This window comes from Lupinus angustifolius, chromosome LG01, assembly GCF_001865875.1.
Source record: "Lupinus angustifolius cultivar Tanjil chromosome LG01, LupAngTanjil_v1.0, whole genome shotgun sequence".
NCBI lineage: Eukaryota > Viridiplantae > Streptophyta > Magnoliopsida > Fabales > Fabaceae > Lupinus > Lupinus angustifolius.
The window spans coordinates 32,354,456-32,379,515 of NC_032009.1; the positions used below are offsets into that span (position 1 = coordinate 32,354,456).

The 25,060-nt window shown below is 32.1% G+C and overlaps 3 protein-coding genes and 1 long non-coding RNA gene across 4 annotated transcripts in view; 2 read left to right on the forward strand and 2 right to left on the reverse strand.

Moving 5' to 3' along the window:
* LOC109360769 overlaps positions 1-5,104 on the forward strand; it is a 14,314-nt gene extending 9,210 nt beyond the window's left edge. The window contains exon 3 of the long non-coding RNA XR_002109216.1: positions 4,875-5,104. This is a non-coding gene — a long non-coding RNA (uncharacterized LOC109360769). The remainder of the gene's footprint in view (positions 1-4,874) is intronic.
* Positions 2,275-5,076, forward strand: LOC109360762. The gene is made up of 4 exons (XM_019605859.1): positions 2,275-2,441; positions 2,707-3,539; positions 3,654-3,752; positions 4,711-5,076. The coding sequence occupies exons 1-3, from the start codon at positions 2,366-2,368 to the stop codon at positions 3,744-3,746; spliced, it is 1,002 nt and encodes a 333-aa protein (XP_019461404.1). The 5' UTR covers positions 2,275-2,365; the 3' UTR covers positions 3,747-3,752; positions 4,711-5,076.
* Positions 8,065-14,011, reverse strand: LOC109360772. The gene is made up of 7 exons (XM_019605881.1): positions 13,874-14,011; positions 12,735-13,019; positions 12,035-12,234; positions 11,455-11,731; positions 11,037-11,147; positions 10,346-10,537; positions 8,065-8,695 (listed from the first exon to the last, which is right to left on the reverse strand). The coding sequence occupies exons 1-7, from the start codon at positions 13,988-13,990 to the stop codon at positions 8,354-8,356; spliced, it is 1,524 nt and encodes a 507-aa protein (XP_019461426.1). The 5' UTR covers positions 13,991-14,011; the 3' UTR covers positions 8,065-8,353.
* On the reverse strand, positions 15,500-23,956 carry LOC109360777. The gene is made up of 9 exons (XM_019605895.1): positions 23,731-23,956; positions 23,472-23,647; positions 23,127-23,261; positions 19,076-19,186; positions 17,937-18,221; positions 17,237-17,436; positions 16,657-16,933; positions 16,239-16,349; positions 15,500-15,739 (listed from the first exon to the last, which is right to left on the reverse strand). The coding sequence occupies exons 1-9, from the start codon at positions 23,924-23,926 to the stop codon at positions 15,515-15,517; spliced, it is 1,716 nt and encodes a 571-aa protein (XP_019461440.1). The 5' UTR covers positions 23,927-23,956; the 3' UTR covers positions 15,500-15,514.

Sequence of the window (25,060 nt, forward strand, 5' to 3'; positions counted from 1 at the left end):
CTTAGATATAAGCTTGGTCTAAGGTGTTTGAAAGCAAATCTGAATTAAGGGGAAGTGTTAAAAGTAATTCAGTTTTGATAAATATAGAGTTTCTAGATATAGAAAGTTTGGTTAGTTTAGTTTGTTGGTAGTTTTACTATTTTTGGAATGTAGTTGGCATATTGCTATATATAGCTTGTAAATGCTTTTGACGAATATACACTTGTTTACTTTCCAAAAAACCTATGTCTATCACTTTACTCTCTCCTCTCTTACACACAAAAGGCTACTTCCCTTTCTCTCATCCTACACTAATTCTTTTTCTTTCTTTCTTTGCAACATAGTTGCAATATATGCACATTCTATCTTCTTTCTGCAACACATTCAAGACAATGATGCACTTCTGGTGAAGGATCCATCTTTTCCATCCCTCATGAATTCAAAGTCCTCCAAGAGAGAACCCATTTGCATTATTAGGTTATTGGGTCTCTTTCTTTTTCTATAAAGTTTCATTCTTTCATCATAATTCACACACAAATTGAGAGAAGGAGATGACTGTGGGTGAAGAAGGAGAGAAGGAATGAGAATGAGAGAACGTGAGAGAAGTATTTTGGATAACGAGAGGCAGTTTAACAGTTTTAGATCATGAGAGAAATATTTTAAAAGATTTGGATAAAGGAGGTTATGATAAAGTGGAGGCTAAATTGGAATTAAAAAATTATACCATGACATGGTAGTTAAAAAGAGTTTTGACTTTATATAATGGTATAGATATAGAAATATAGATATAGATAGATTATATTTATAGTTACCCGATATAAATTTTAGGGTTACTATTTTTTTTAGTTATGTAATCTTAATTTCTCTATTTTTTTATATTAGTGATATTTAGTTTTCAAACATTTCAGTTGAAGCGCAGAAATAGAAGAAAACAAAATAAGTGTGCACAAAACTTAGAGATATTAGCTTTTATCACTTGAGATTTTTCATAAGGATTTAATCAAATTTGAAACTTAATCCAATAGTGAATAACTATGTCCCACTCATCACTCTCGCCTAATATCCAAAAGGGTCGTTTATATATCATGTAAATGATGTGAATCTAGTTATTTTTAGATAATCTAAGGGTGAAGAACTATATACTTTGTCTCATCTTAGACTAATAAGATAATAAAAAGTGGATGTAATGTATATATATTTTTTAGACATAGTGGATGCATGAAATGAGCCCACTTTCTTTTTCTGCTTCAATATTTTATTTGCCACCTTCAAGTACCATTCCAACTCAATGAGGAGAACAAAATGGAGTACAAATGAAAATAAAATTATTTTTATAATTTTTTTCAAAGAAATTAATTTATAACTTTAATCTGAGTCTTCCATTTCTGAGTAGCTTAAGAGAGCTAAGTTTCGAATTAATATGGCTAATTGTTTTTGTGAAGCAAACACATATAACCAATATAAGTTGATTAAAACCCAATGTTTATCTAAACTGTCATTATACATTGCTCCTGATTCAGTAAACTCCAAAAATATGAGATAATTTAAAATTGAAAAACCTGTAGGTATTAAAAAACCTGTAGCTAATAAAATAATATTAAAAAACCAAAAAATAAACTAATTAAAATAAATATGTATTCTTAATAACAGCAAAAATTACAGAAACGTTAAAGTTTAATCTACTGTTACGTAGAAAAAGGTTTTATATTCTTTGTTCATGTAAACTGTTACTAGATTAAAAATAATTGAAAGAAAAAATGCATTAAAGATAAAATGGGGAGCAATAATTTTTGTTGTTGAATAAATAAATAATTTTTTAATACTACCAATATATCTTCTTACCCTTTTTTAATATTTTTTTGATTAATGGTTTAATAAGTATTGCTCTCAGTAATTAAAACTCAGGTCCTATAATACAATGCAATGATTCCACCATATATATTATTACATTCAACCCAATACTTAATTTTAATTCAATACTCGCGGTTGGGTAAAAATTTATATACTAAATTATATAAATTTATACACTAAATAATATATACTCTTAATTTAATTTAACCTAATTCAATTCTATTTATATACCAAATTCCTGAATTGTGTGAGAAACCCAAATCCAATGATTCTCAACTCAAGTTTAAAACTTTGACTATTATTGTGTGGTAAGCTCCAAGTTTGAAACTTTGAAGTTTAAACAAAAATCTCAGTCTTTTCATGTCTCTAATTCTAACTACACTCACCTCTTATTTTTCAATGATTGTGAATATTTTTGTGTAGATTTGGGTTACTCTGTGTGTTCCAAGTTAGTACATTTATTGTTCATACCCCAACATTAGAAACACTAAGAGAACAGTGACAGAGAGGTAAAAGCTCCTATTTCATTCTAATCATGCCATCAGGTCCTAAGAAGAGAAAAGCTGCCAAGAAAAAGAAGCAAAATGAGAACAACATCAACAACCTTCAAGGTACTTTTGCCTACTAGCTTTTTTGTTTTAGAGCTTTTGTGAATATGCATGTGCACTTAACTCACAATTATTCATAGATGGGTCCTCTTCAATTATTGATTTATTTGTTTTTTTGGTCTATTTGGTTTGATGGGTATGTGTTAATTCTTCTTGTTTTGCATTTATTTGATTGGGATTTTTTGTATTTGGGGTAGTTGGGTACATAGGTCTATCTATGTTATTGTTAATGTTGATTTGATTAATTATTAAATATAACAAATGTCAGGAAATGATGAATTAAAGTCCCAAGATGAGATAGGAAGTGATAGCGGCGAGGTTAGTTCGCCACGACATCATGACCATGGTAGTCATCATCAAAATCCATTTAATGAAGGGAGTGAAGAGGATGAAAAGAGAGACCCGCCAGCTGCTCAACCAATTGCTTCAGATGCTAAGTCGATGGAAGAAATTCCGGGTGATACTCAGATTGACAAAATGTTAGGACACAAGGAGGATAATGTTGTCTTGATAGCGGGAGATATGAAATCTGAGGAGAGTTCTGAGAGCAAAGATGTGAGTTTTGAGCACATTGAGACTGCCAAGGAATCATGTTATGGGAATGAGAATGGCAGTGGTACTTCAAATGATGAATCCGTCACCAAAAATAACCCAAAGGATGAAGATTATAATTCAATTGAAGAGGCAATTGTATGCCATGAGTTGGTTAAATCCATTGATTCTCCACCTTCCGATGTGACTTCGATTTCTGAAAATGCACCAGTTGAGGAGACTGGTAATTCAGCTGCGGAGTCTTCTGTTAATTCAGTTAAGGCTGTGGCTTCTTTGTCTGTGACAGAAAACGATGATAATGGAAGTGTATTAGTAGAGAAGACAGTAGTCCCATCTCTAGGAGTGACCGATCTAGCTATGAAGATAAATGAGGATCGTGTATATGCCTTAATTGATGAGGGTGCTAGAACGTCAAATTTGGAGGAACCAAAGCCAACGGAATGTGATAACGAAGTATTAGCTTCATTATCTGCCAATCCTTTCACTAAATCTTTTAATGGTGCAGAACATATTAAGGAATCTGAGAGTCCGGAATCCTCTGAAAATCAGGTTTTGCATTTTCGAATTTATAAAACTTTCACCACACAATTACGGTTTGTGTTTTTTTTTTTGTGCGTAGAAAAATCATTTTAAATTATTTTTCTTTGCTGAATTATTGTGCAGCCTCTTGTAGCATCAGCTCCCCATATAGTGCAAAAGACCTCATGGCTGAGTTGTTGTGGATTGTATGAAGTTGTGTCAGGCTCAGATAGATGAATTCAGGTCTGGAGTTATTTTACCTTACAATATCATATCTGTTGGAACACCCTTCCAATATAAAAAGTTGTACTTGCTCTCCTCATTTATACCTATTTGTGTTTTTTTGAACTGCTTATTCGCCGGTTACATTGTTTCATAGTATCAGTCCATTTTGGTTCCATCCATCGCAAGACCTACAAATCCAGAAAACTTATGAAACTTCGGAACATGTATTTTTCATGACACTCGCTTTTCCTCATTCATTTTTCTTGTTCTTCATTAATGTGGGTATGTCCTGTTTTTTTCAAGCTTTTACAATGATTACTTTGTTAAAATTTTAAAAGCGCACTTAAAATCAAGAGTTATTCCAACTGCAGTACTAAAACACTTAAAGTCTCTTGTTTGGTCTATAATATCTGGAAATCTGACCTGGTAGTTTAGGACTTTTTGTCCACACTGACAACCATGCCTTCATGGACCAGTTGGTTTCTAAATTATGTAGTTGACTAATTTTTCACTATTAATGTTCAGCTATAGTAGTCCCAGATTATCTCTGTGCTTACTATATAGATTATAAATGCTTCTTTGTTATGATTCATTCTAGTCTGAGCCTGATAGAATCTTTATATCTTTTGGACACAGATCTTGTTATTTAAGATGCACTTAGTTTTAATTATATACTATTTGTTAAGTTATAAGTTGTATTGTTCTTTATGATGATGCTTACTTTGGGTATTGTCTGTGCAGATCACATCTTCTGTGCCAAATAGTGTCACTCCATGTGCTACGTTCTCTGATTGGTCAGAAAAATACTTTATTATTAAATTTTAAACTTAAATATATGTTTTCTAACCAATCAGAGGAAGTGTCACACTCTTTTGGTACAACGGGTGTTGACTCATATCTGTGTAGTATTAGTATACGTTTTGAACGTTAAACTCATGTTACGGACGACAATATCTGCCTTCTGTTTTTCTTGCAGAAATACAAGCAACGCGACAAACTTGTGAAGACTTACAACATTGTCAAAAGATTGTGATATTTTGATCTAGATTGTTTGCTTGAAGATTTTCTAAAATCTAATGGGCAACAATCTCAACTATATAATTATTATAAGGTTTGCTTACTCAGTTAGATTTGTTGCAGTTATTGTTGATAGCAACAATTGCAGCTAAATACTCAGTCTTTTAAACTACATGTTCATTCTAGTAGTATTTTGCAATGAGGTATAATTCCATTCTGTGGATAGCAATTGAAGATTTCCTTATAGTTCTGTGTGTGGATTGTGTTGTAAGAAACATGTCATAGCTTTTTACCTGAGTAAAATTCAAAAAACCTTTTAAAAGGATCTAAATGGTTACTTATCTTTTCATGCATGGTCTTTGTGTGAATATTATTTGGATTCTATTTTAAGACAAGCAAATGGTTATCAAAGTTTGAAGGAAACAATTTTAGAAAGACATGGATAGTGTTGTACTTTAATGCTTTTGTAATTGACTTATTATTCATACAAATCCAATCATTCAAATCAGACTACAATTTGCTTTGTAAATTTGAAGTCTTCAATGGTATAAAACAGAACAAGTAAATAATTCAGAGTGGAAACAAATAGGAAAACAATAGAGAAAGAAATACAAATACACAAATACATTCTCTTATGGACACCAAAAAGAAGAAAAAGTAATTCCCCCAACTTTAATGTTTAACTCATATATGCAGCAGTGCCATGACCCATGAATAACAGCTATGTAGAAAAGCTGTGTAGCTGAAAGGATAGTTAGAAAAGCTTCCATTGTTGTCTGCAAAATTGGACATTTCATAGAGTTACTAGGAAATTACAGCGGTGGAAAATATAGACTTGGGAAAGTTTGCAAATGAATTTGCTTGTCTTATAAGGCGATCATTTCTGATATCAAATGGGAGCCTACTAAGTGAGAGTCTTGTATATTGGGTCATCTTCTTTTTAATAGAATCATACAAGACTTGTTAAACTTATCAAATGTTGTGACACGGAAATCGATGATAAGGTAAAACTGTTGGAATATTTCTTGCATGAAGAAGACAAACAGATCAGAGTGTGACAGAATACCCCATGGCCAGGAGTGTAAGAGTCCAATCAATGGTAGTAACAGAAGCTGCAGATGGCAAAGAAATAAAGAACATAAGCATGCTAAAGAAATAAATAAAGGGTAGGTGTTATAGAGGAAACATATGACATATTGTTACCTATAAATTATAATAAAGGGTATGTGTAGTAGAACAACTACTCCATAATGCACTATTAATTGAGAGAGTCCTTATATATGAATGAAAACAATGGATTAAAATCATGAGAATAATCTATGAAGAGTGTCTCTATACGCTATCAGTGTAACTGTTTATATAAGGTTAATATATCATTCACTATTCAATTATATTACTTTTTTAAAAAAAAATTGATGATAATTAAGACACTTAAGGGTGGAAGTGGTTTCAATTTAAACCACGAAACTAGTGCAACCAAACTGAATCATAAACTATGGTTCATTTGGTTTCATAGTTTGGTTTGATTATCTTTTTAAGGAACCACTTATGTTGGTTTGGTGAATGGTTTTAGAAATTTAGGAACCATTGAAACTGAAACTGAAACGTTTATTAATGAAATAGATACTAAGGAATAATATTGTATAATTGTTTGAATTCTTTAACCAACTTTGTGGCTTAAATTATCAATTTTGTGAGTGGTAATACTATATATGTTACTAAGTTGTTATTATTATGTTAGTGTTATATATGTTACTAATTACTAAATTGCTATATATGTGCTACTTTCTCAGTGTTTTGATGATTTGGAATAAATTTTCTAACTTTTATGGTACTAAGCTTGAAACTAACATATATCATAAATTATCATGTATGTATTATTATTTATTATATATGTTCCTAATTGTGAATTGTAATGTTATATATGTTACTAGTTGATGTACATGTTATGAAATTGTTATGTGTTGCAAATCATGAATTGTATTATTATATATGCTACTAATACATATTACTAATTGTGGATTGTACTATGATCATTCATTTTTTCTTCCTAAATTACATAATTGTTATATATGTTATTAACAATCAATTAGAAATGAGTTTTAATATTTGATAATAATAAAAGTAATAGTAGCGTTTATTCTTTTATGGAAGAAATCATGAATTGTATTATTATATATGCTACTAATACATATTACTAATTGTGGATTGTACTATAATCATTCATTTTTTCTTCCTAAATTACATAATTGTTATATATGTTATTAACAATCAATTAGGAATGAGTTTTAATATTTGATAATAATAAAAGTAATACTAGCGTTTATTCTTTTATGAAAGAAATCATGAATTGTATTATTATATATGTTACTAATACATATTACTAATTGTGGATTGTACTATAATCATTTATTTTTCTTCCTAAATTATATAATTATTATATATGTTATTAACAATCAATTAGGAATGAGTTTTAATATTTGATAATAATAAAAGTAATAGTAACGTTTATTCTTTTATGGAAGAAAAATGTCCCTTATAATACATTTTAAACTTTCGATTAATGTGGAATTTAAAAAAAAATAGGAATACCATGGAACATAACCGAACCATTCAAATGTAATTCGGTTCAATTCCTACAATAAAATTTGTGGTTAATTAAGATAAATTGAACCATGTTTTATATTCAGTTATGTTTGCACCAAAAACACAACCGGACTTTTACATCCCTAAAGACACTACTAATTGCAATTTAAAACACTTAATTTTACACCTTTCGTCACATTGCTCAATAAAATCACATGCACCTAAATCATCTTCCAAGCTGTTATTTAAAAAAAACAAAGAACAATCAAAAGGAAGAAAATATTTCTCATCTTGAGCAAATAGTGATATCATTTGCACTTCAAATAAAGTCACTATGTTAAACAACAAAATATTTATTTGCTACAATTAGAACTAAAATAACAAACACGTTTAACAACTGATTGGCCATTTAGACGAAATTGGTAACAACAAACATTATAAGGAATAGAGAATAGAAAATAGTAAATCCTCCTACTAATCCTCCTATCAACAAAAAAGTAACATATGTCACAAAATAATACTTTATTCATTAATGATTAATCTACAAGTGACACGTATCGTTCTTTTGTGGGTAAAAATATTTTTAGTAGAATTTAGTAAGAAAATATAAGATTACTTTGAGAGTTTGGTTGCTGTTTTCCCTTTTATTATTTCTATTATGTAGTTTCTTTAAGCATTAGCGCAGTTGAGAGTAAATGGTAATAAATAAATGGAAGATCTAAACTCATATCCTGCAAAATCAATAGGGTTTTCTAGGTTACAAAAGTAAAGGAAAATCACATGTAACCCTACTAATTCACATTCTTTAAATGTGATTAAATTTCTTGTACATCTAAAATTACATAGATTTCAAAGAATGTTTCATAGACCCACATATGGTCTCATATGCCTACCTTTTCTTCTGATGTTTCACCTTCTTTACATATTCTTAGCTATCTCACTACTATAACTTTATCTTATCATTCTATAACTACATAAGCCGACCCCAACTAGTAGGACTAAGACGCGGTCATTGTTTATTCTGTAACCACACAAACCTTATCCAACGAACATGCGTTTAATGAACTATATATGCTACAAGAGAGCTCATATGAGTTGGGGATGGAGGATGTGACAGTTACCCAGTCTTTGTCATTTTTCTCAACAAAGGAATTTGCCTTTGGAATTGCATCAAATTGGAGTTTGTTGCTCTGCTTCAATAGCTTCTTCAGAAAATCCATTGAGAATATTATGTCAAAAATTTTCTCTGGGTCAGCCATTGAAGGTGAAATTTGTATCCCAACATCGGCTTTCCGCGAATCAACCAACCCAAGAAGTAGTGAGTTTCCACCAGCAATTCTTTCACTTGGGCAGCATATCTGCAACAATGTACAGCACGAATGAATCAGAGAAAGGATATGTCATCATAGAAAAGAAATGTCAGAAGTGTTTCCAAAAATACAAGTGCGATTGCAAATCTAGTTGAGAGTAACCATAAGCTTCAGAAAACCAAAATTAAGGCATGAAATGGCACAAATTGCTGATGTTAAAATAGAAGGTCCTGGATATGTTTTGTGCATAAGAGAAAAGTGATAAAAATAAAATTTGACCTTAACCATAGCAATAATAAACCAAAGGCTAAAATACCATCAGAAATCAGGAGGATGAAAGATTAAGAATTATGAAGTTCTATTCATGAGCATATCTAATGGAGGGAGTGGCAGGGAATGGACTGACCAAATTTAACGAAGGTGTATTTGCGAAACTTCATTCAGAATAAATTGTTGACAGGGTAATAAGTTCATGAAAACTGATGATATTACTTGTTGCTTAAATGGCCATTGAGAATGAAACCAGAACCAATTTGTTCTATGAATGCCAATGGACAAGTGAGTTACTCCAACGGGTTTACCAAGGGTTGGGTCTAAATTATTGGCCTAAGAGTTTCAATAGATGGGTGGGATGGATTATGCATGCTTTCAGAAACAAGATCAGGAAACATATTGGTCTGGGCAGCTTAAGCAGCAGTTGCATACTATGCTTGGAAGGAAAGAAATATGAGGAAGTTTTAACAAAAAAGTTATCAACCAGAACAATACTTTAATGTGATCAGAAAGGATTTAGCTGTGAGGTTTCTTTTCTGCTATCCCAATACTAGGAATTGGAAGAATGCAGTGTTAATTAGTAAAGTAAAGCTGATTGCATATTTGTATTTAACTTTTAAGATAGTTTTCTTGGGGGAGTTGGGCCTGAACCCTTCCTAGAAGATGGCCGGACTAACTGGGCCTTTTCGTTGTATTGTTGAAATTGGCTGGTGTGCACCGACAATGTGAGTTCTATATACTGTCACTACATCATCCACTATTCATGTTTTCTCATTATTGACTCTTCAAAAAAAGTAACATAAATGAATGGTGGATTGGTAGGGTAGTAGAAAAGAGGTTTGTTGTTAGGAGTTGTTTGAATTAAATAAAGAGGGAATTCCTAGAATACCCTTACTAGTTAATTAGACTAGTGTATTAGTGTATAAATAGAGAAGGGAAAGCTTGTAAGAGGAGGTTTTTTGGGAGAAGTTGTAATTGGGAACTGATTTAGGAAATCAGTTAGAGAAGTTACTCTCTTGCCAAAGGAGTTCTTCATCATTGTATACACACTTTCTGCAATAATACAATTTACTGGTCAAGATCACATTGATCTTGTATCAATTCTTTCTTCTCTTCTCTACCTACTGTTTCTGTTTGATACTAGTTCTATCATGGATGATATACTGATTGTGTATAAACCTTTATACTATAGTGCATAGATATTAAACTCTTTTACTTTTACTAAGAAAAACTTCATTTAAGTATTTATCTATACTATAGGCATGACAGCCTCAGACACTTCAGCAGTTAATCAACCAGTTAAAGAACTAAAAAACCAAACAAAAATTTCATTGTCTGCCTTGCTTATAGGATTATGTGTTAGCTAACGACATCTATACTGGGTATCAATGTTTAACGGAAAATGAAAAGAAAAAAGAATCTGACCTCAACGTACTCAACTCCGAGGTTAATAAGATTATCGGCAATGCTATGCTTTGAAAACAAGCTAATAAACCCTCCAGATCCAACAGGAGTTTGGAGTATTTCCCAAGGTGACTTCATTAGAATCTTATATTTGTTTTGTCCTTCAGGCAAACTGCTAACAACCGGAAGCTTCTCTTCCTCCAAAAACCATATCTGCAAGAGGGTTAAAATATTAAGATTGTGATCACACTAGAAGCCAATTATATAAGCACGAGGTTGAGAAGAGATTGTCACTAGATTTCCATTTAAAAGTTAAAATGAAGACTATATTATTTCTTGTACAAATTGACCATTGATGTTTTGCATATGACCACCACTTCACTTATCCAGTGTAGTAGTATTATTTATAGCATGCATAACCACATCCTAAAAGGAAACTAGTATTAGTTAAATGTTACTGCAATATTGATATTTTCAGTTTCCAAGCAATGAACAGGCAATGTTCCATATTTTACGAGTCCCGAAACTAAACCACTACAGGTGAAGTAGAATTTCAAAATGGAAGGTAATGTGGATTGTAGAAATCAAAAAATACGATGAACAGTAAGAATATTTAAGTTGGACCACAATACAGAGATATTGACAAACTTTAGTACATATTTGACCAAGATAATAGAAAACAAAAAAGGGAGATCTTCGGCATGATGTGAACCTTTTCAGAGTCAAATGCAAAGTGATTGTTGTTGGTAAACAGCTTTCTTAAAGACTCAATTTGTTGGGCTGACGAAACCAAAATTAAAGGCACAACCTCGCGATCTTTATCCTGCAAAAAATGCAAATTCATTAGATGATGAGAATTTATTTAATACAGTCATTTCAAAAAGTCACTTAGATGATACCTTAAAAATCAGCTTATATCATCTTTTTTCCAGCATGATTCATAACAAACATCACATTGGAAATGAAATGGACAACATTAAAATGCTAGTTTTTCTGTTCTCTTTGAATATTTGTTGAAGAGGTGTTCTGTTGAAATTCAATTATGACAATAAATTGATTTTCACAATAGTTAATCTTTATCAGGAGCATATTTACCGACAATAAAAAAATTAAAAACACAAGTTTACAACCTTTACAAAATTTCCATCATCAGAGAGTAACTTTTGAAGTGGGAGAAGTAAAGTGTCTGTCGCTTCATTCTCAACTATGTCAGGGTCACAAATGAACCCCTGATTCTCTTTTTCATTCAAAAGCAGGACTATAGCCATTTTCCCCTCAGACATGAGCTTGAGTCCCTTGTCTTGCAAAATGTTATCTCCATTTCCATGTAAGGAAGATTTGGATGATATTTGCAAACTATTAATAAGCTTTGCTTCTGAAGCACTGATCACCTCGGCTGCATTCCATCTGAATTTAAGGAAGTTAAAACACAAATGAACATTCCAACAAATGTAATAAAAAAGGGCCGAGAAATTGTGACATAACAAGCCACAAAAATCAATGATCGTATGGTCAAGTTCATAAAAAATGAACAATTAAATCAGAAAACACTAATATTTTTATAATTTAGTTTATCTAAGAATGAGTAGTCATTTCTAAAACCTAGTATTGGATCATACTGATAACAGAAATAGTTTCTCTCTTTCTTTTTGTCGGGGTGGGGGATGAAGGTGTTGAAGCTTAAAATAACTATGGTTTACAATAACTTGCCTCTTGGTAGGTTGTTGAAGACCTTGTAATGCCTCCTGAAGCAATTTGGTGTTTACACCAACAATCTGATCACTAAGCAAGCTCCTCTGTTCCTTCTCTCCATATCGAAGTCCATGAAATACATGTTGCTGCTCTATTTCAACGAGTTTCTTTTTCGCTGCTATGAGGCGCTTTTGAAACTTTTTCCTTTCTTTCCATTCCTGAAATATACCAAAAAAATGAATTATCCATATCATTTCTTGGTAGGTGGTATCAATTGCTACCCAGTCATTATGATAGGAAAATTAACCCATAAAACACAATTTAAAATTCAAATGATACAAGTTCAACTATTGAGAGGCATAGCAGAATGCCACATTATGAAAATCTAATTTCACTAAGGTTGACAATAATGCAAATCTGTTAGCTGGGTTATCATACAAATTAATAAAAACCGCATCCAATTAATACATAATTGTGGCTTACTCTGAAGGCAAAATAGCCAAGGTAAAACATATATAATTGAAACGAATGTTTAATCACAAAATTGCCTTGAAAAGGGAGAGACTAAGAAGGTAATATAACATCAGCAGTAAGCACAAAAACAACAACAAAACATTGAACCTGTTCAAAAAGTATAGGAGAGTATGCATCAATGTTTTGTTCAAAAAATTCCAAAAAGTAACAACTTGGTGATAAAGTATAGGGCAGTATGCCTCACAAGTTGGCGCCTTTCTTTTTTGGACCTCTCATCATATCGTAAGTTTAATTCCAGTAGCCCCTTGGGTGGTGTGATATGCATTTCTCTTCTTTTTGTATCAACATCCGGAACAATTGCTTCCACAAAAGGCACCAAAACAAGCTGACCAGATGCTTCTACCTCTTCAGATCTTGACTTTCCACTTTTATCAAGAATACCAAAAGATGAATCAAGGGAAACTTGCAGAAGGTCATTAGCTCCACTATTGAAAACACCAATAACAGTTCCCACAAATTCTCCACTTTCCTGATAGGAAAAGGTGTTGTAGGTAAACAAATTCAGTTTAAGGATTTAAAAACAATAAGGCAATACAATACCAAAGAAGAAGAATTCAAAGTTGCATAAATCTATATAAACTGGGTACTTCAAAAAATGGTGATGTATGTCTTGGATATGCATGGGTATGTACCGAATATGTAAGAATTATATCAAATTGTTTTTTTATTTGTTACACGGATTGGGTACGGCAGGGTACTCCTATGGTGCTGACTGAGTGACCATTGCAAAACTGTGTCATTTTGGGCTAGAAATCTCAGTTGGTAATGAGTCTTAACTTCTCATCCTACGACACTCGCATCCTCAGGCAGTGTCGGTGACGACCCTCTTACCTTTTTTATATACTTATATAAGTATATATACATAAAAATTTTATATTGACATACCCATATCTTTGATTTTCTAAAATGTATCTCTTACATGTATCATACCCATACCACGCAACATATTATAACATTATCTTTAGGTTATTGATAATAGTTTGTTTGCATTTGAATCACTATACTAGCACTTTGCATTTCATTTGCTGAGTCATTTGCTGTTTCACAAAGAAATAGCTGTCAGTAGGATATATGTATGCAAAGAAAAGAGCTCCACCAAAAAAAACAAATCTGTGAAAGGCTATATTTTAACATGGCAAAAAAGCTGTCATTTCTGTAATAGCTCATCAATGAGGATCACCAAGTTAATTTTATAGACCTAAAAAATATAACATAAAGTTAAATGGATAGGAAAGGAAAATCTTTGGTTCCATTAAATGGCAATATTTCAAAAAATTGAATAAAAAATAATGAATAAGGAGAGGAAAAATGGTTCATAGGAACCTTGAGAAAAACTTTCATCCCAACAAGATCATGTGTGTAAAATTCACCCTCTTCTAACTCTGGTCTTTCATCCTCGGTGACAAGCAAGGTAGAGCCAGTAAGCATCTTAGCCTGCATGATACGAGTAAATGAATGTGTTTGGATTAGCAACAGAAAATAGATTATTTCAGTGATAGATTGTTATCATGATCTATTGTAAAAGAATTGTTTTCCTGTTAAGATATGCTTGATGAAAAAGAGTTTTTATGATAATCTATTTTGTTTTGACCGTTCGAAAAAATCACATTTATGTAGTAAATTACAAAAAATGACAGTTATTTCTTTAGATTAATAATGTTTGTTCGGCAATTAGTTCATTTTTTCAAATAAGTTTCAGCCTCTAGTTTCCCTAAAACAAATTTTCTCCCTGAAAACCTCTTTTTCATACTTTCATCAAGTTTATTAAACCACACCTGAAAGTAGGGCATGTTCACATCCAAATCGTTCCAAAATAAAACTGTAAACCAATTCAAAAAACTACAAACCAATAAAAAAAATATTTTAGATTGGTTTTGCAAAGAACAGGCCAGGTCAGATCAGATCAGATTTTGGATTCATGTATAAAACTCGATCAAATTGTGCATCTTACATATTTTATATATTAATTAATCTAAAATTGTATATTTACTTTAAGTTGTGATATTTGATGTATACCTTTGATTGAATTATTTTTTGTATTACTTTCATTTGGATACATTATCTCAATAATCAAACAATTAACCATAATATTTTATTTTACTATTTAAAATAAAAATCAATACATACACTTATAAAATTAAAGTTGTATTTGGATAAAAACGTAAATAATCAAAAATAAAAAGCCAAATCACAACCGCTCGTAATTTTTAGTTCATACCAAATTTGATGCTTAAATCAACCGACTCGAACCACATGTGATATTTATGTTCCAATAAGATGACTTTTTACCCCAAAACCAATCCAAATCAACCCACAAACACCCTTACTTGAAAGGAAAAAGCAGTTTATGTTCACACAAGAGTGAATGGAGATTGATGACAAGAGAGGATGACCTCTCAGTTTCAATTCAGATGTTGGTATATGTTTGTAACCTATCTTTCATAAGGTCCAAGGATTTACATCTACCAATAGAGGAAGTTATGTGACATGGGAAGTTCAGGTTTTTATGGGGAAGACGACGAGGAGTAGTAGGGTGTAGATCATGGTTCACTTGATGACTCGGCCAACCTACGTGAGATAGACCTTGATTTGTTCGGGCATGGTTATAATATTGGGAGTCAAATTGTGAACCAGAAAGCCTAATTTCCAAATAGTGAATGGTAATATTTCTTTATTACTAGACAAAACATGTTATTTCGAAATAGTTATAACATACATTTATGCATGATTATCTATACTCTAGACCTCGGCTAGAGTATACATACATTTGTCTTCCTCTTGCCCCTACACAAACCACTTCTAATTTATATACATAAATACAATGACTACCCCTACAAGAGTAATAAGTTACTTCAGCAGTTAATCAACCAGTTAAAGAACTAAAAAACCAAACAAAAATTTCATTGTCTGCCTTGCTTATAGGATTATGTGTTAGCTAACGACATCTATACTGGGTATCAATGTTTAACGGAAAATGAAAAGAAAAAAGAATCTGACCTCAACGTACTCAACTCCGAGGTTAATAAGATTATCGGCAATGCTATGCTTTGAAAACAAGCTAATAAACCCTCCAGATCCAACAGGAGTTTGGAGTATTTCCCAAGGTGACTTCATTAGAATCTTATATTTGTTTTGTCCTTCAGGCAAACTGCTAACAACCGGAAGCTTCTCTTCCTCCAAAAACCATATCTGCAAGAGGGTTAAAATATTAAGATTGTGATCACACTAGAAGCCAATTATATAAGCACGAGGTTGAGAAGAGATTGTCACTAGATTTCCATTTAAAAGTTAAAATGAAGACTATATTATTTCTTGTACAAATTGACCATTGATGTTTTGCATATGACCACCACTTCACTTATCCAGTGTAGTAGTATTATTTATAGCATGCATAACCACATCCTAAAAGGAAACTAGTATTAGTTAAATGTTACTGCAATATTGATATTTTCAGTTTCCAAGCAATGAACAGGCAATGTTCCATATTTTACGAGTCCCGAAACTAAACCACTACAGGTGAAGTAGAATTTCAAAATGGAAGGTAATGTGGATTGTAGAAATCAAAAAATACGATGAACAGTAAGAATATTTAAGTTGGACCACAATACAGAGATATTGACAAACTTTAGTACATATTTGACCAAGATAATAGAAAACAAAAAAGGGAGATCTTCGGCATGATGTGAACCTTTTCAGAGTCAAATGCAAAGTGATTGTTGTTGGTAAACAGCTTTCTTAAAGACTCAATTTGTTGGGCTGACGAAACCAAAATTAAAGGCACAACCTCGCGATCTTTATCCTGCAAAAAATGCAAATTCATTAGATGATGAGAATTTATTTAATACAGTCATTTCAAAAAGTCACTTAGATGATACCTTAAAAATCAGCTTATATCATCTTTTTTCCAGCATGATTCATAACAAACATCACATTGGAAATGAAATGGACAACATTAAAATGCTAGTTTTTCTGTTCTCTTTGAATATTTGTTGAAGAGGTGTTCTGTTGAAATTCAATTATGACAATAAATTGATTTTCACAATAGTTAATCTTTATCAGGAGCATATTTACCGACAATAAAAAAATTAAAAACACAAGTTTACAACCTTTACAAAATTTCCATCATCAGAGAGTAACTTTTGAAGTGGGAGAAGTAAAGTGTCTGTCGCTTCATTCTCAACTATGTCAGGGTCACAAATGAACCCCTGATTCTCTTTTTCATTCAAAAGCAGGACTATAGCCATTTTCCCCTCAGACATGAGCTTGAGTCCCTTGTCTTGCAAAATGTTATCTCCATTTCCATGTAAGGAAGATTTGGATGATATTTGCAAACTATTAATAAGCTTTGCTTCTGAAGCACTGATCACCTCGGCTGCATTCCATCTGAATTTAAGGAAGTTAAAACACAAATGAACATTCCAACAAATGTAATAAAAAAGGGCCGAGAAATTGTGACATAACAAGCCACAAAAATCAATGATCGTATGGTCAAGTTCATAAAAAATGAACAATTAAATCAGAAAACACTAATATTTTTATAATTTAGTTTATCTAAGAATGAGTAGTCATTTCTAAAACCTAGTATTGGATCATACTGATAACAGAAATAGTTTCTCTCTTTCTTTTTGTCGGGGTGGGGGATGAAGGTGTTGAAGCTTAAAATAACTATGGTTTACAATAACTTGCCTCTTGGTAGGTTGTTGAAGACCTTGTAATGCCTCCTGAAGCAATTTGGTGTTTACACCAACAATCTGATCACTAAGCAAGCTCCTCTGTTCCTTCTCTCCATATCGAAGTCCATGAAATACATGTTGCTGCTCTATTTCAACGAGTTTCTTTTTCGCTGCTATGAGGCGCTTTTGAAACTTTTTCCTTTCTTTCCATTCCTGAAATATACCAAAAAAATGAATTATCCATATCATTTCTTGGTAGGTGGTATCAATTGCTACCCAGTCATTATGATAGGAAAATTAACCCATAAAACACAATTTAAAATTCAAATGATACAAGTTCAACTATTGAGAGGCATAGCAGAATGCCACATTATGAAAATCTAATTTCACTAAGGTTGACAATAATGCAAATCTGTTAGCTGGGTTATCATACAAATTAATAAAAACCGCATCCAATTAATACATAATTGTGGCTTACTCTGAAGGCAAAATAGCCAAGGTAAAACATATATAATTGAAACGAATGTTTAATCACAAAATTGCCTTGAAAAGGGAGAGACTAAGAAGGTAATATAACATCAGCAGTAAGCACAAAAACAACAACAAAACATTGAACCTGTTCAAAAAGTATAGGAGAGTATGCATCAATGTTTTGTTCAAAAAATTCCAAAAAGTAACAACTTGGTGATAAAGTATAGGGCAGTATGCCTCACAAGTTGGCGCCTTTCTTTTTTGGACCTCTCATCATATCGTAAGTTTAATTCCAGTAGCCCCTTGGGTGGTGTGATATGCATTTCTCTTCTTTTTGTATCAACATCCGGAACAATTGCTTCCACAAAAGGCACCAAAACAAGCTGACCAGATGCTTCTACCTCTTCAGATCTTGACTTTCCACTTTTATCAAGAATACCAAAAGATGAATCAAGGGAAACTTGCAGAAGGTCATTAGCTCCACTATTGAAAACACCAATAACAGTTCCCACAAATTCTCCACTTTCCTGATAGGAAAAGGTGTTGTAGGTAAACAAATTCAGTTTAAGGATTTAAAAACAATAAGGCAATACAATACCAAAGAAGAAGAATTCAAAGTTGCATAAATCTATATAAACTGGGTACTTCAAAAAATGGTGATGTATGTCTTGGATATGCATGGGTATGTACCGAATATGTAAGAATTATATCAAATTGTTTTTTTATTTGTTACACGGATTGGGTACGGCAGGGTACTCCTATGGTGCTGACTGAGTGACCATTGCAAAACTGTGTCATTTTGGGCTAGAAATCTCAGTTGGTAATGAGTCTTAACTTCTCATCCTACGACACTCGCATCCTCAGGCAGTGTCGGTGACGACCCTCTTACCTTTTTTATATACTTATATAAGTATATATACATAAAAATTTTATATTGACATACCCATATCTTTGATTTTCTAAAATGTATCTCTTACATGTATCATACCCATACCACGCAACATATTATAACATTATCTTTAGGTTATTGATAATAGTTTGTTTGCATTTGAATCACTATACTAGCACTTTGCATTTCATTTGCTGAGTCATTTGCTGTTTCACAAAGAAATAGCTGTCAGTAGGATATATGTATGCAAAGAAAAGAGCTCCACCAAAAAAAACAAATCTGTGAAAGGCTATATTTTAACATGGCAAAAAAGCTGTCATTTCTGTAATAGCTCATCAATGAGGATCACCAAGTTAATTTTATAGACCTAAAAAATATAACATAAAGTTAAATGGATAGGAAAGGAAAATCTTTGGTTCCATTAAATGGCAATATTTCAAAAAATTGAATAAAAAATAATGAATAAGGAGAGGAAAAATGGTTCATAGGAACCTTGAGAAAAACTTTCATCCCAACAAGATCATGTGTGTAAAATTCACCCTCTTCTAACTCTGGTCTTTCATCCTCGGTGACAAGCAAGGTAGAGCCAGTAAGCATCTTAGCCTGCATGATACGAGTAAATGAATGTGTTTGGATTAGCAACAGAAAATAGATTATTTCAGTGATAGATTGTTATCATGATCTATTGTAAAAGAATTGTTTTCCTGTTAAGATATGCTTGATGAAAAAGAGTTTTTATGATAATCTATTTTGTTTTGACCGTTCGAAAAAATCACATTTATGTAGTAAATTACAAAAAATGACAGTTATTTCTTTAGATTAATAATGTTTGTTCGGCAATTAGTTCATTTTTTCAAATAAGTTTCAGCCTCTAGTTTCCCTAAAACAAATTTTCTCCCTGAAAACCTCTTTTTCATACTTTCATCAAGTTTATTAAACCACACCTGAAAGTAGGGCATGTTCACATCCAAATCGTTCCAAAATAAAACTGTAAACCAATTCAAAAAACTACAAACCAATAAAAAAAATATTTTAGATTGGTTTTGCAAAGAACAGGCCAGGTCAGATCAGATCAGATTTTGGATTCATGTATAAAACTCGATCAAATTGTGCATCTTACATATTTTATATATTAATTAATCTAAAATTGTATATTTACTTTAAGTTGTGATATTTGATGTATACCTTTGATTGAATTATTTTTTGTATTACTTTCATTTGGATACATTATCTCAATAATCAAACAATTAACCATAATATTTTATTTTACTATTTAAAATAAAAATCAATACATACACTTATAAAATTAAAGTTGTATTTGGATAAAAACGTAAATAATCAAAAATAAAAAGCCAAATCACAACCGCTCGTAATTTTTAGTTCATACCAAATTTGATGCTTAAATCAACCGACTCGAACCACATGTGATATTTATGTTCCAATAAGATGACTTTTTACCCCAAAACCAATCCAAATCAACCCACAAACACCCTTACTTGAAAGGAAAAAGCAGTTTATGTTCACACAAGAGTGAATGGAGATTGATGACAAGAGAGGATGACCTCTCAGTTTCAATTCAGATGTTGGTATATGTTTGTAACCTATCTTTCATAAGGTCCAAGGATTTACATCTACCAATAGAGGAAGTTATGTGACATGGGAAGTTCAGGTTTTTATGGGGAAGACGACGAGGAGTAGTAGGGTGTAGATCATGGTTCACTTGATGACTCGGCCAACCTACGTGAGATAGACCTTGATTTGTTCGGGCATGGTTATAATATTGGGAGTCAAATTGTGAACCAGAAAGCCTAATTTCCAAATAGTGAATGGTAATATTTCTTTATTACTAGACAAAACATGTTATTTCGAAATAGTTATAACATACATTTATGCATGATTATCTATACTCTAGACCTCGGCTAGAGTATACATACATTTGTCTTCCTCTTGCCCCTACACAAACCACTTCTAATTTATATACATAAATACAATGACTACCCCTACAAGAGTAATAAGTTTAATCTTTTAAACAAAAAATGTGATAAATATAATTAAGTTAAACAAAATATGGTATACTGTGAAGATAAGTTCAAATAGCATAAGTAATGATGTATTTTGTCAATATCTCCTTAGAAGTATTGATGTATTTTGTAACCAATCAAAAATAATGAAGATATATCAACTCTTACACTATTTGGACTTGTCTCCACAATATACTATATTTTATTTAACTTAATTATAATCATCACGCTTTTTATATAGATTACACTTATATCTCCTGCATGGTTAGTCAGTGTAATGTATGTATATGAATAAGGGTGGTTTGTGTAGGTACAAAATAGAGATAAGTCATTTGTGTAATTTTACTAAAACTCAGGAGATGTCAGTATAACTTACTCATGTATTTATTATTAAGATTATTTCATAATTTTTTTTCTCAAAATTAATTATTATTTATTTCAGTCAACATTTACTAGAATCTAATAGTAAGTCTTTTCCCATAATTTTGTTTATCAACATTGTTTACTATTTATTATTGACTTTAACATCAATACATTGTTCGTATAAAGGTTTTTACATTATCCATCAATTATGTGTATTACTTTTATTTAAAATCATAAAATGTCAGTTGGACTATTTTCTCTATTGTTTAATTAGAAATGAGTTAGAAAACCTACATGTTTTCCAGCCACCCATTTGTTTAAATTTGTCGCCCATTGTTTTTTCATTTTTTTTATCAGCCCGCCCACTGTTTTTTCATCTAACTCTTACCATCTCAGGTCTATAAATATGAGTTTGTTTCATCTCCCATCAACCCCAACACCTTCATCCTCTCCTATGACAGGCCAGCCTACCAACGGAGCCTCATTGCCAGAGTATCCAGGCGTTCACAGGCTGAACACCGGTGAGATCCTGGCTACAACCACCTACTTCAGGAAGTTGTCTTCTAAGACCGCAGGTCATGCTCGAATCGAAAAAACACCCAGAACCTTGACCTATATAATTCGCCTATGATTCAACAATTCTGACCCATAATCAATACAAACACAGATTTGTATATTTAGGGTTCATAATTGTTTCGAAACACAATTTGAATCGTGCAATTCATACAATCCTAACTACAATGGGTTCAAGGACTACAAGCTTAGCATATATGAAGGTCGACCCAAAGAGCCGGTGTGCGTGTTTCACCTCAACTTGATAGTACACCAGCTTAAGCTTGTGTTAACTCGGCAATGGTACCTCAACCTGATAGGTACACCCCTGTTTGAGGAAGATACAAACTCATAGAACTGGAATGCAAAAACAAGACCAAATTAACCAAGGATGAAACATAACCCAACAAAGGTTAGAAAAAATAATGGCATTCCATACTGGATAAACAAATAAAGGGGGCTGGAAAATATATAAAGAGAAGTGAAATGGAAGTGCTCACATCTATGCAAGCATTGATTATTATATATATGACCTTATACAAATCATTGCAAAGTGGGGAAGTCAAGTATTCTTCATCCTGTGAGAACCTCTCTCCTTTAAAGTTCATAACATCCATCTCTTTCTTCTTGTTCTCTTTGTTACCAGTCCTCGCATCATTCTTCTTGTTTTCTTTGTTATTATCAATCTTCTCACCATTCTTCTTTTTGATCGGTATCAACCCACAGTCTGAGAAACACTCGGTGCAAGTGGTTGTAATGAAGTATTACTTGTATTGAGGGTTGATGACAATTAAAAGGAAGATGATGAGAGGGTTGAAGAAAACAAAGAAAGTAAGATTGGTGAAAGGGCTAATAATAAAGAGAACATGGAGAAAAAGAGGGAGGTAATGAATCGTGTAAAGGAAAGAGGTTGTCCAAGGTAAAGAATACTTCATTTGTCCATTTTCCAATGATTTGTATGAGCACTTCCATCTTAATTTCCTTCATATCTTTTCCAACCCCTTTATTTGTTTTTCCTCTGTCTAATTTCATTATTTTTTCTGCATTTTTGTGTTCTTATTCATCCTGTTTAATTTGTTCCAAATTTTTCTGTTCTAGCTCCATATGAGTTTGATCTTCCTCCACCAAGGTGTACTTCCCCAAGTTGAGGTACCCCTTTCCAAGTTAACTCAACCTTACATGGGTGTACCATTGGGGCGAGCTGAAACCCGAACATCAATTCTTTAGCCCTACCTTCAGTCCCACTAAGCTTATACTCCCTGAATCGACCAAGGTCTACCTCACATAGATTGGCCGAGTTATCAATTGAACCATGAACTAAACCCCAACACTCCTCGACATCCTCCTCACCAAAACCCCAATTTCTCACTCCATTGGTCCCTATATATATATGTAATATGGGAATCGTTGGACCTTAAGCAAGACAGGTTACAAACATATACAACATCTCGAAACCGATCCTAAGAGGCCAACCTCTCTAGTCATTTGTCTACTTTTGCATGAACAGTTTCTATACAGATATCGTCCGAATCAAACAAGCTTAATGCCGAAAAAATACACATCATGGTATATTAAATCTCAGTAATGGTAGTGTATTTTTTGCATACCTGGTCCACAGTGTCAATTCCTTTGAATTTGAGTATCCAACTATTATGTGCAGGATGATTTCTACCTTGCTCCAGCTCAACCTCCTGAATGGTTTCTTCACCCAAAACATTCTGCCTCAGCCACCTAGTCCCAGGCTAGTAGTACATACAATAATCATTCATTAATCAATCTTTGGGAAACAATATATTAAAAAAATAATGACTCAATACACGAGTCTCCCATCTAGCGGGTTTATGGGGAAGGGAGATGTATACAGTCTTTTGTCTCGAATACGTTTCCGAGAACATGTTAACAAAAATAATGAAAAAGTAAAAATTGAAGCGATATGGGAAAGAATGAGTTACAGTGGAAAAGCGGAGTTGAGGGAAATCGGTGGTGGGTTTGACACAAATTTGGCCTTGAAGACCGTGAACATTGGATAAGTAACCGATGTCAATAAACCCTCTTCTTATTTCCTTCTCGCTATTGCTACTGTCGTTATCAACATCAACATCAACAACAGCAACGTTCCCTTGGGTAGCTGTAGAAACAAACAAAAAAGTGAATTGAATTGAAGTGAGGAAATGAAATTGAGATAAGGAGTGAAAAAGTTTAGTATAGTACCAGTGGTGCGGAAGTGGGTAGTGTTAGTTTTAGTTGGATTTGTTGTTGTTGTTGTTGTTGTTGTTGTTGTTATAGAAGAAGAAGGAGGGTTGAAATTGAATGGGAAAGCACAATTGAATGAAGAAGGTGAAAGAGGTGGAAGAGATGGAAGAAGTGGTAATATTCGTTGAGAGGTTGGGAGAGTATACTGCATCATCTTTCTCTTCCACACCACACACAAACCTCCTAAACATAATCCCCATATAAATATCAACAAATTAATTAATATAATTTCATATTTTTGTGTGGTGTTTTTTTAATTGTTTTTACTAGTTATTACAAATGATGATTATCATTTTATATATTATTATATGTCCAAAATAATAATAAGTAATATTGATAAATTTTATATAAATAAAATATGCATTATATTTAATTGCTAATAAAGTCATATTTAAATTCAAAAATTTATTTTCTCAATATTTAAGATCGAATAAAAAACCACCCTTCTTTCACTCATTCTCACCCTAACTTTTAAATGCTTCTTCATCCTCCTAATTATCACAAAGATAATATAGAGTTACAAAACATACTCAATTTTTTTATTTAGTATTAAATGACTTCTATTTAAGAAAAGTTTGAGAAGCAACATTACAAGTGAATGTAGAGAGAAAGAGGAAAATGCACTAGGGGACATGATAAATTTAAATAACTATATCTTGTTTTTTAAGTGGAATGTATTATCTATATAATAACAATATATAAAACTAAAACTCATATACTGTCAGTATATATATTTTCTTTCTCTTTTTAAAACTAAATAATTAATAAAATTGTATTCATAAATACAGTAAAAACTCTTCATATTAATCTTAAGAAATTCATCTACCCATGTCAATTTTATTGACATTGTTGACACATTTACCTTTGAATTGATTATATCATTTTTGTTATTCATCTTCCTTGAGCAATAGTTAAAAAAACCTAATAAAAATAAATTTGTTGGAGAAATTAATATGTTAAATTAAGTAAATAATAATATATTTAGACTATTTCATGTAACAATATAAATATATTTACTATTTCAAAGTAGGCTTATGGAAGCCTCTAACATAAGGAGTAATATTAGTAATTTAGGTGAAATTCTGAGTCTGACCTATATGATATTATTTAGCACACAGAGCATAAAATGTGTTTATTAGTCCAAAATGTTTCTCCATACTTGTTTCATTTGTAGAATTTTTGCCAAATCCCAATTATAATTTTTGTAACCCAAAGTGCCACTCAAATAGTGCACAGATAAGTTTCTTTTGATTTGTTGTTAATTCTTTTGAGCGCGTGCATCATGGTT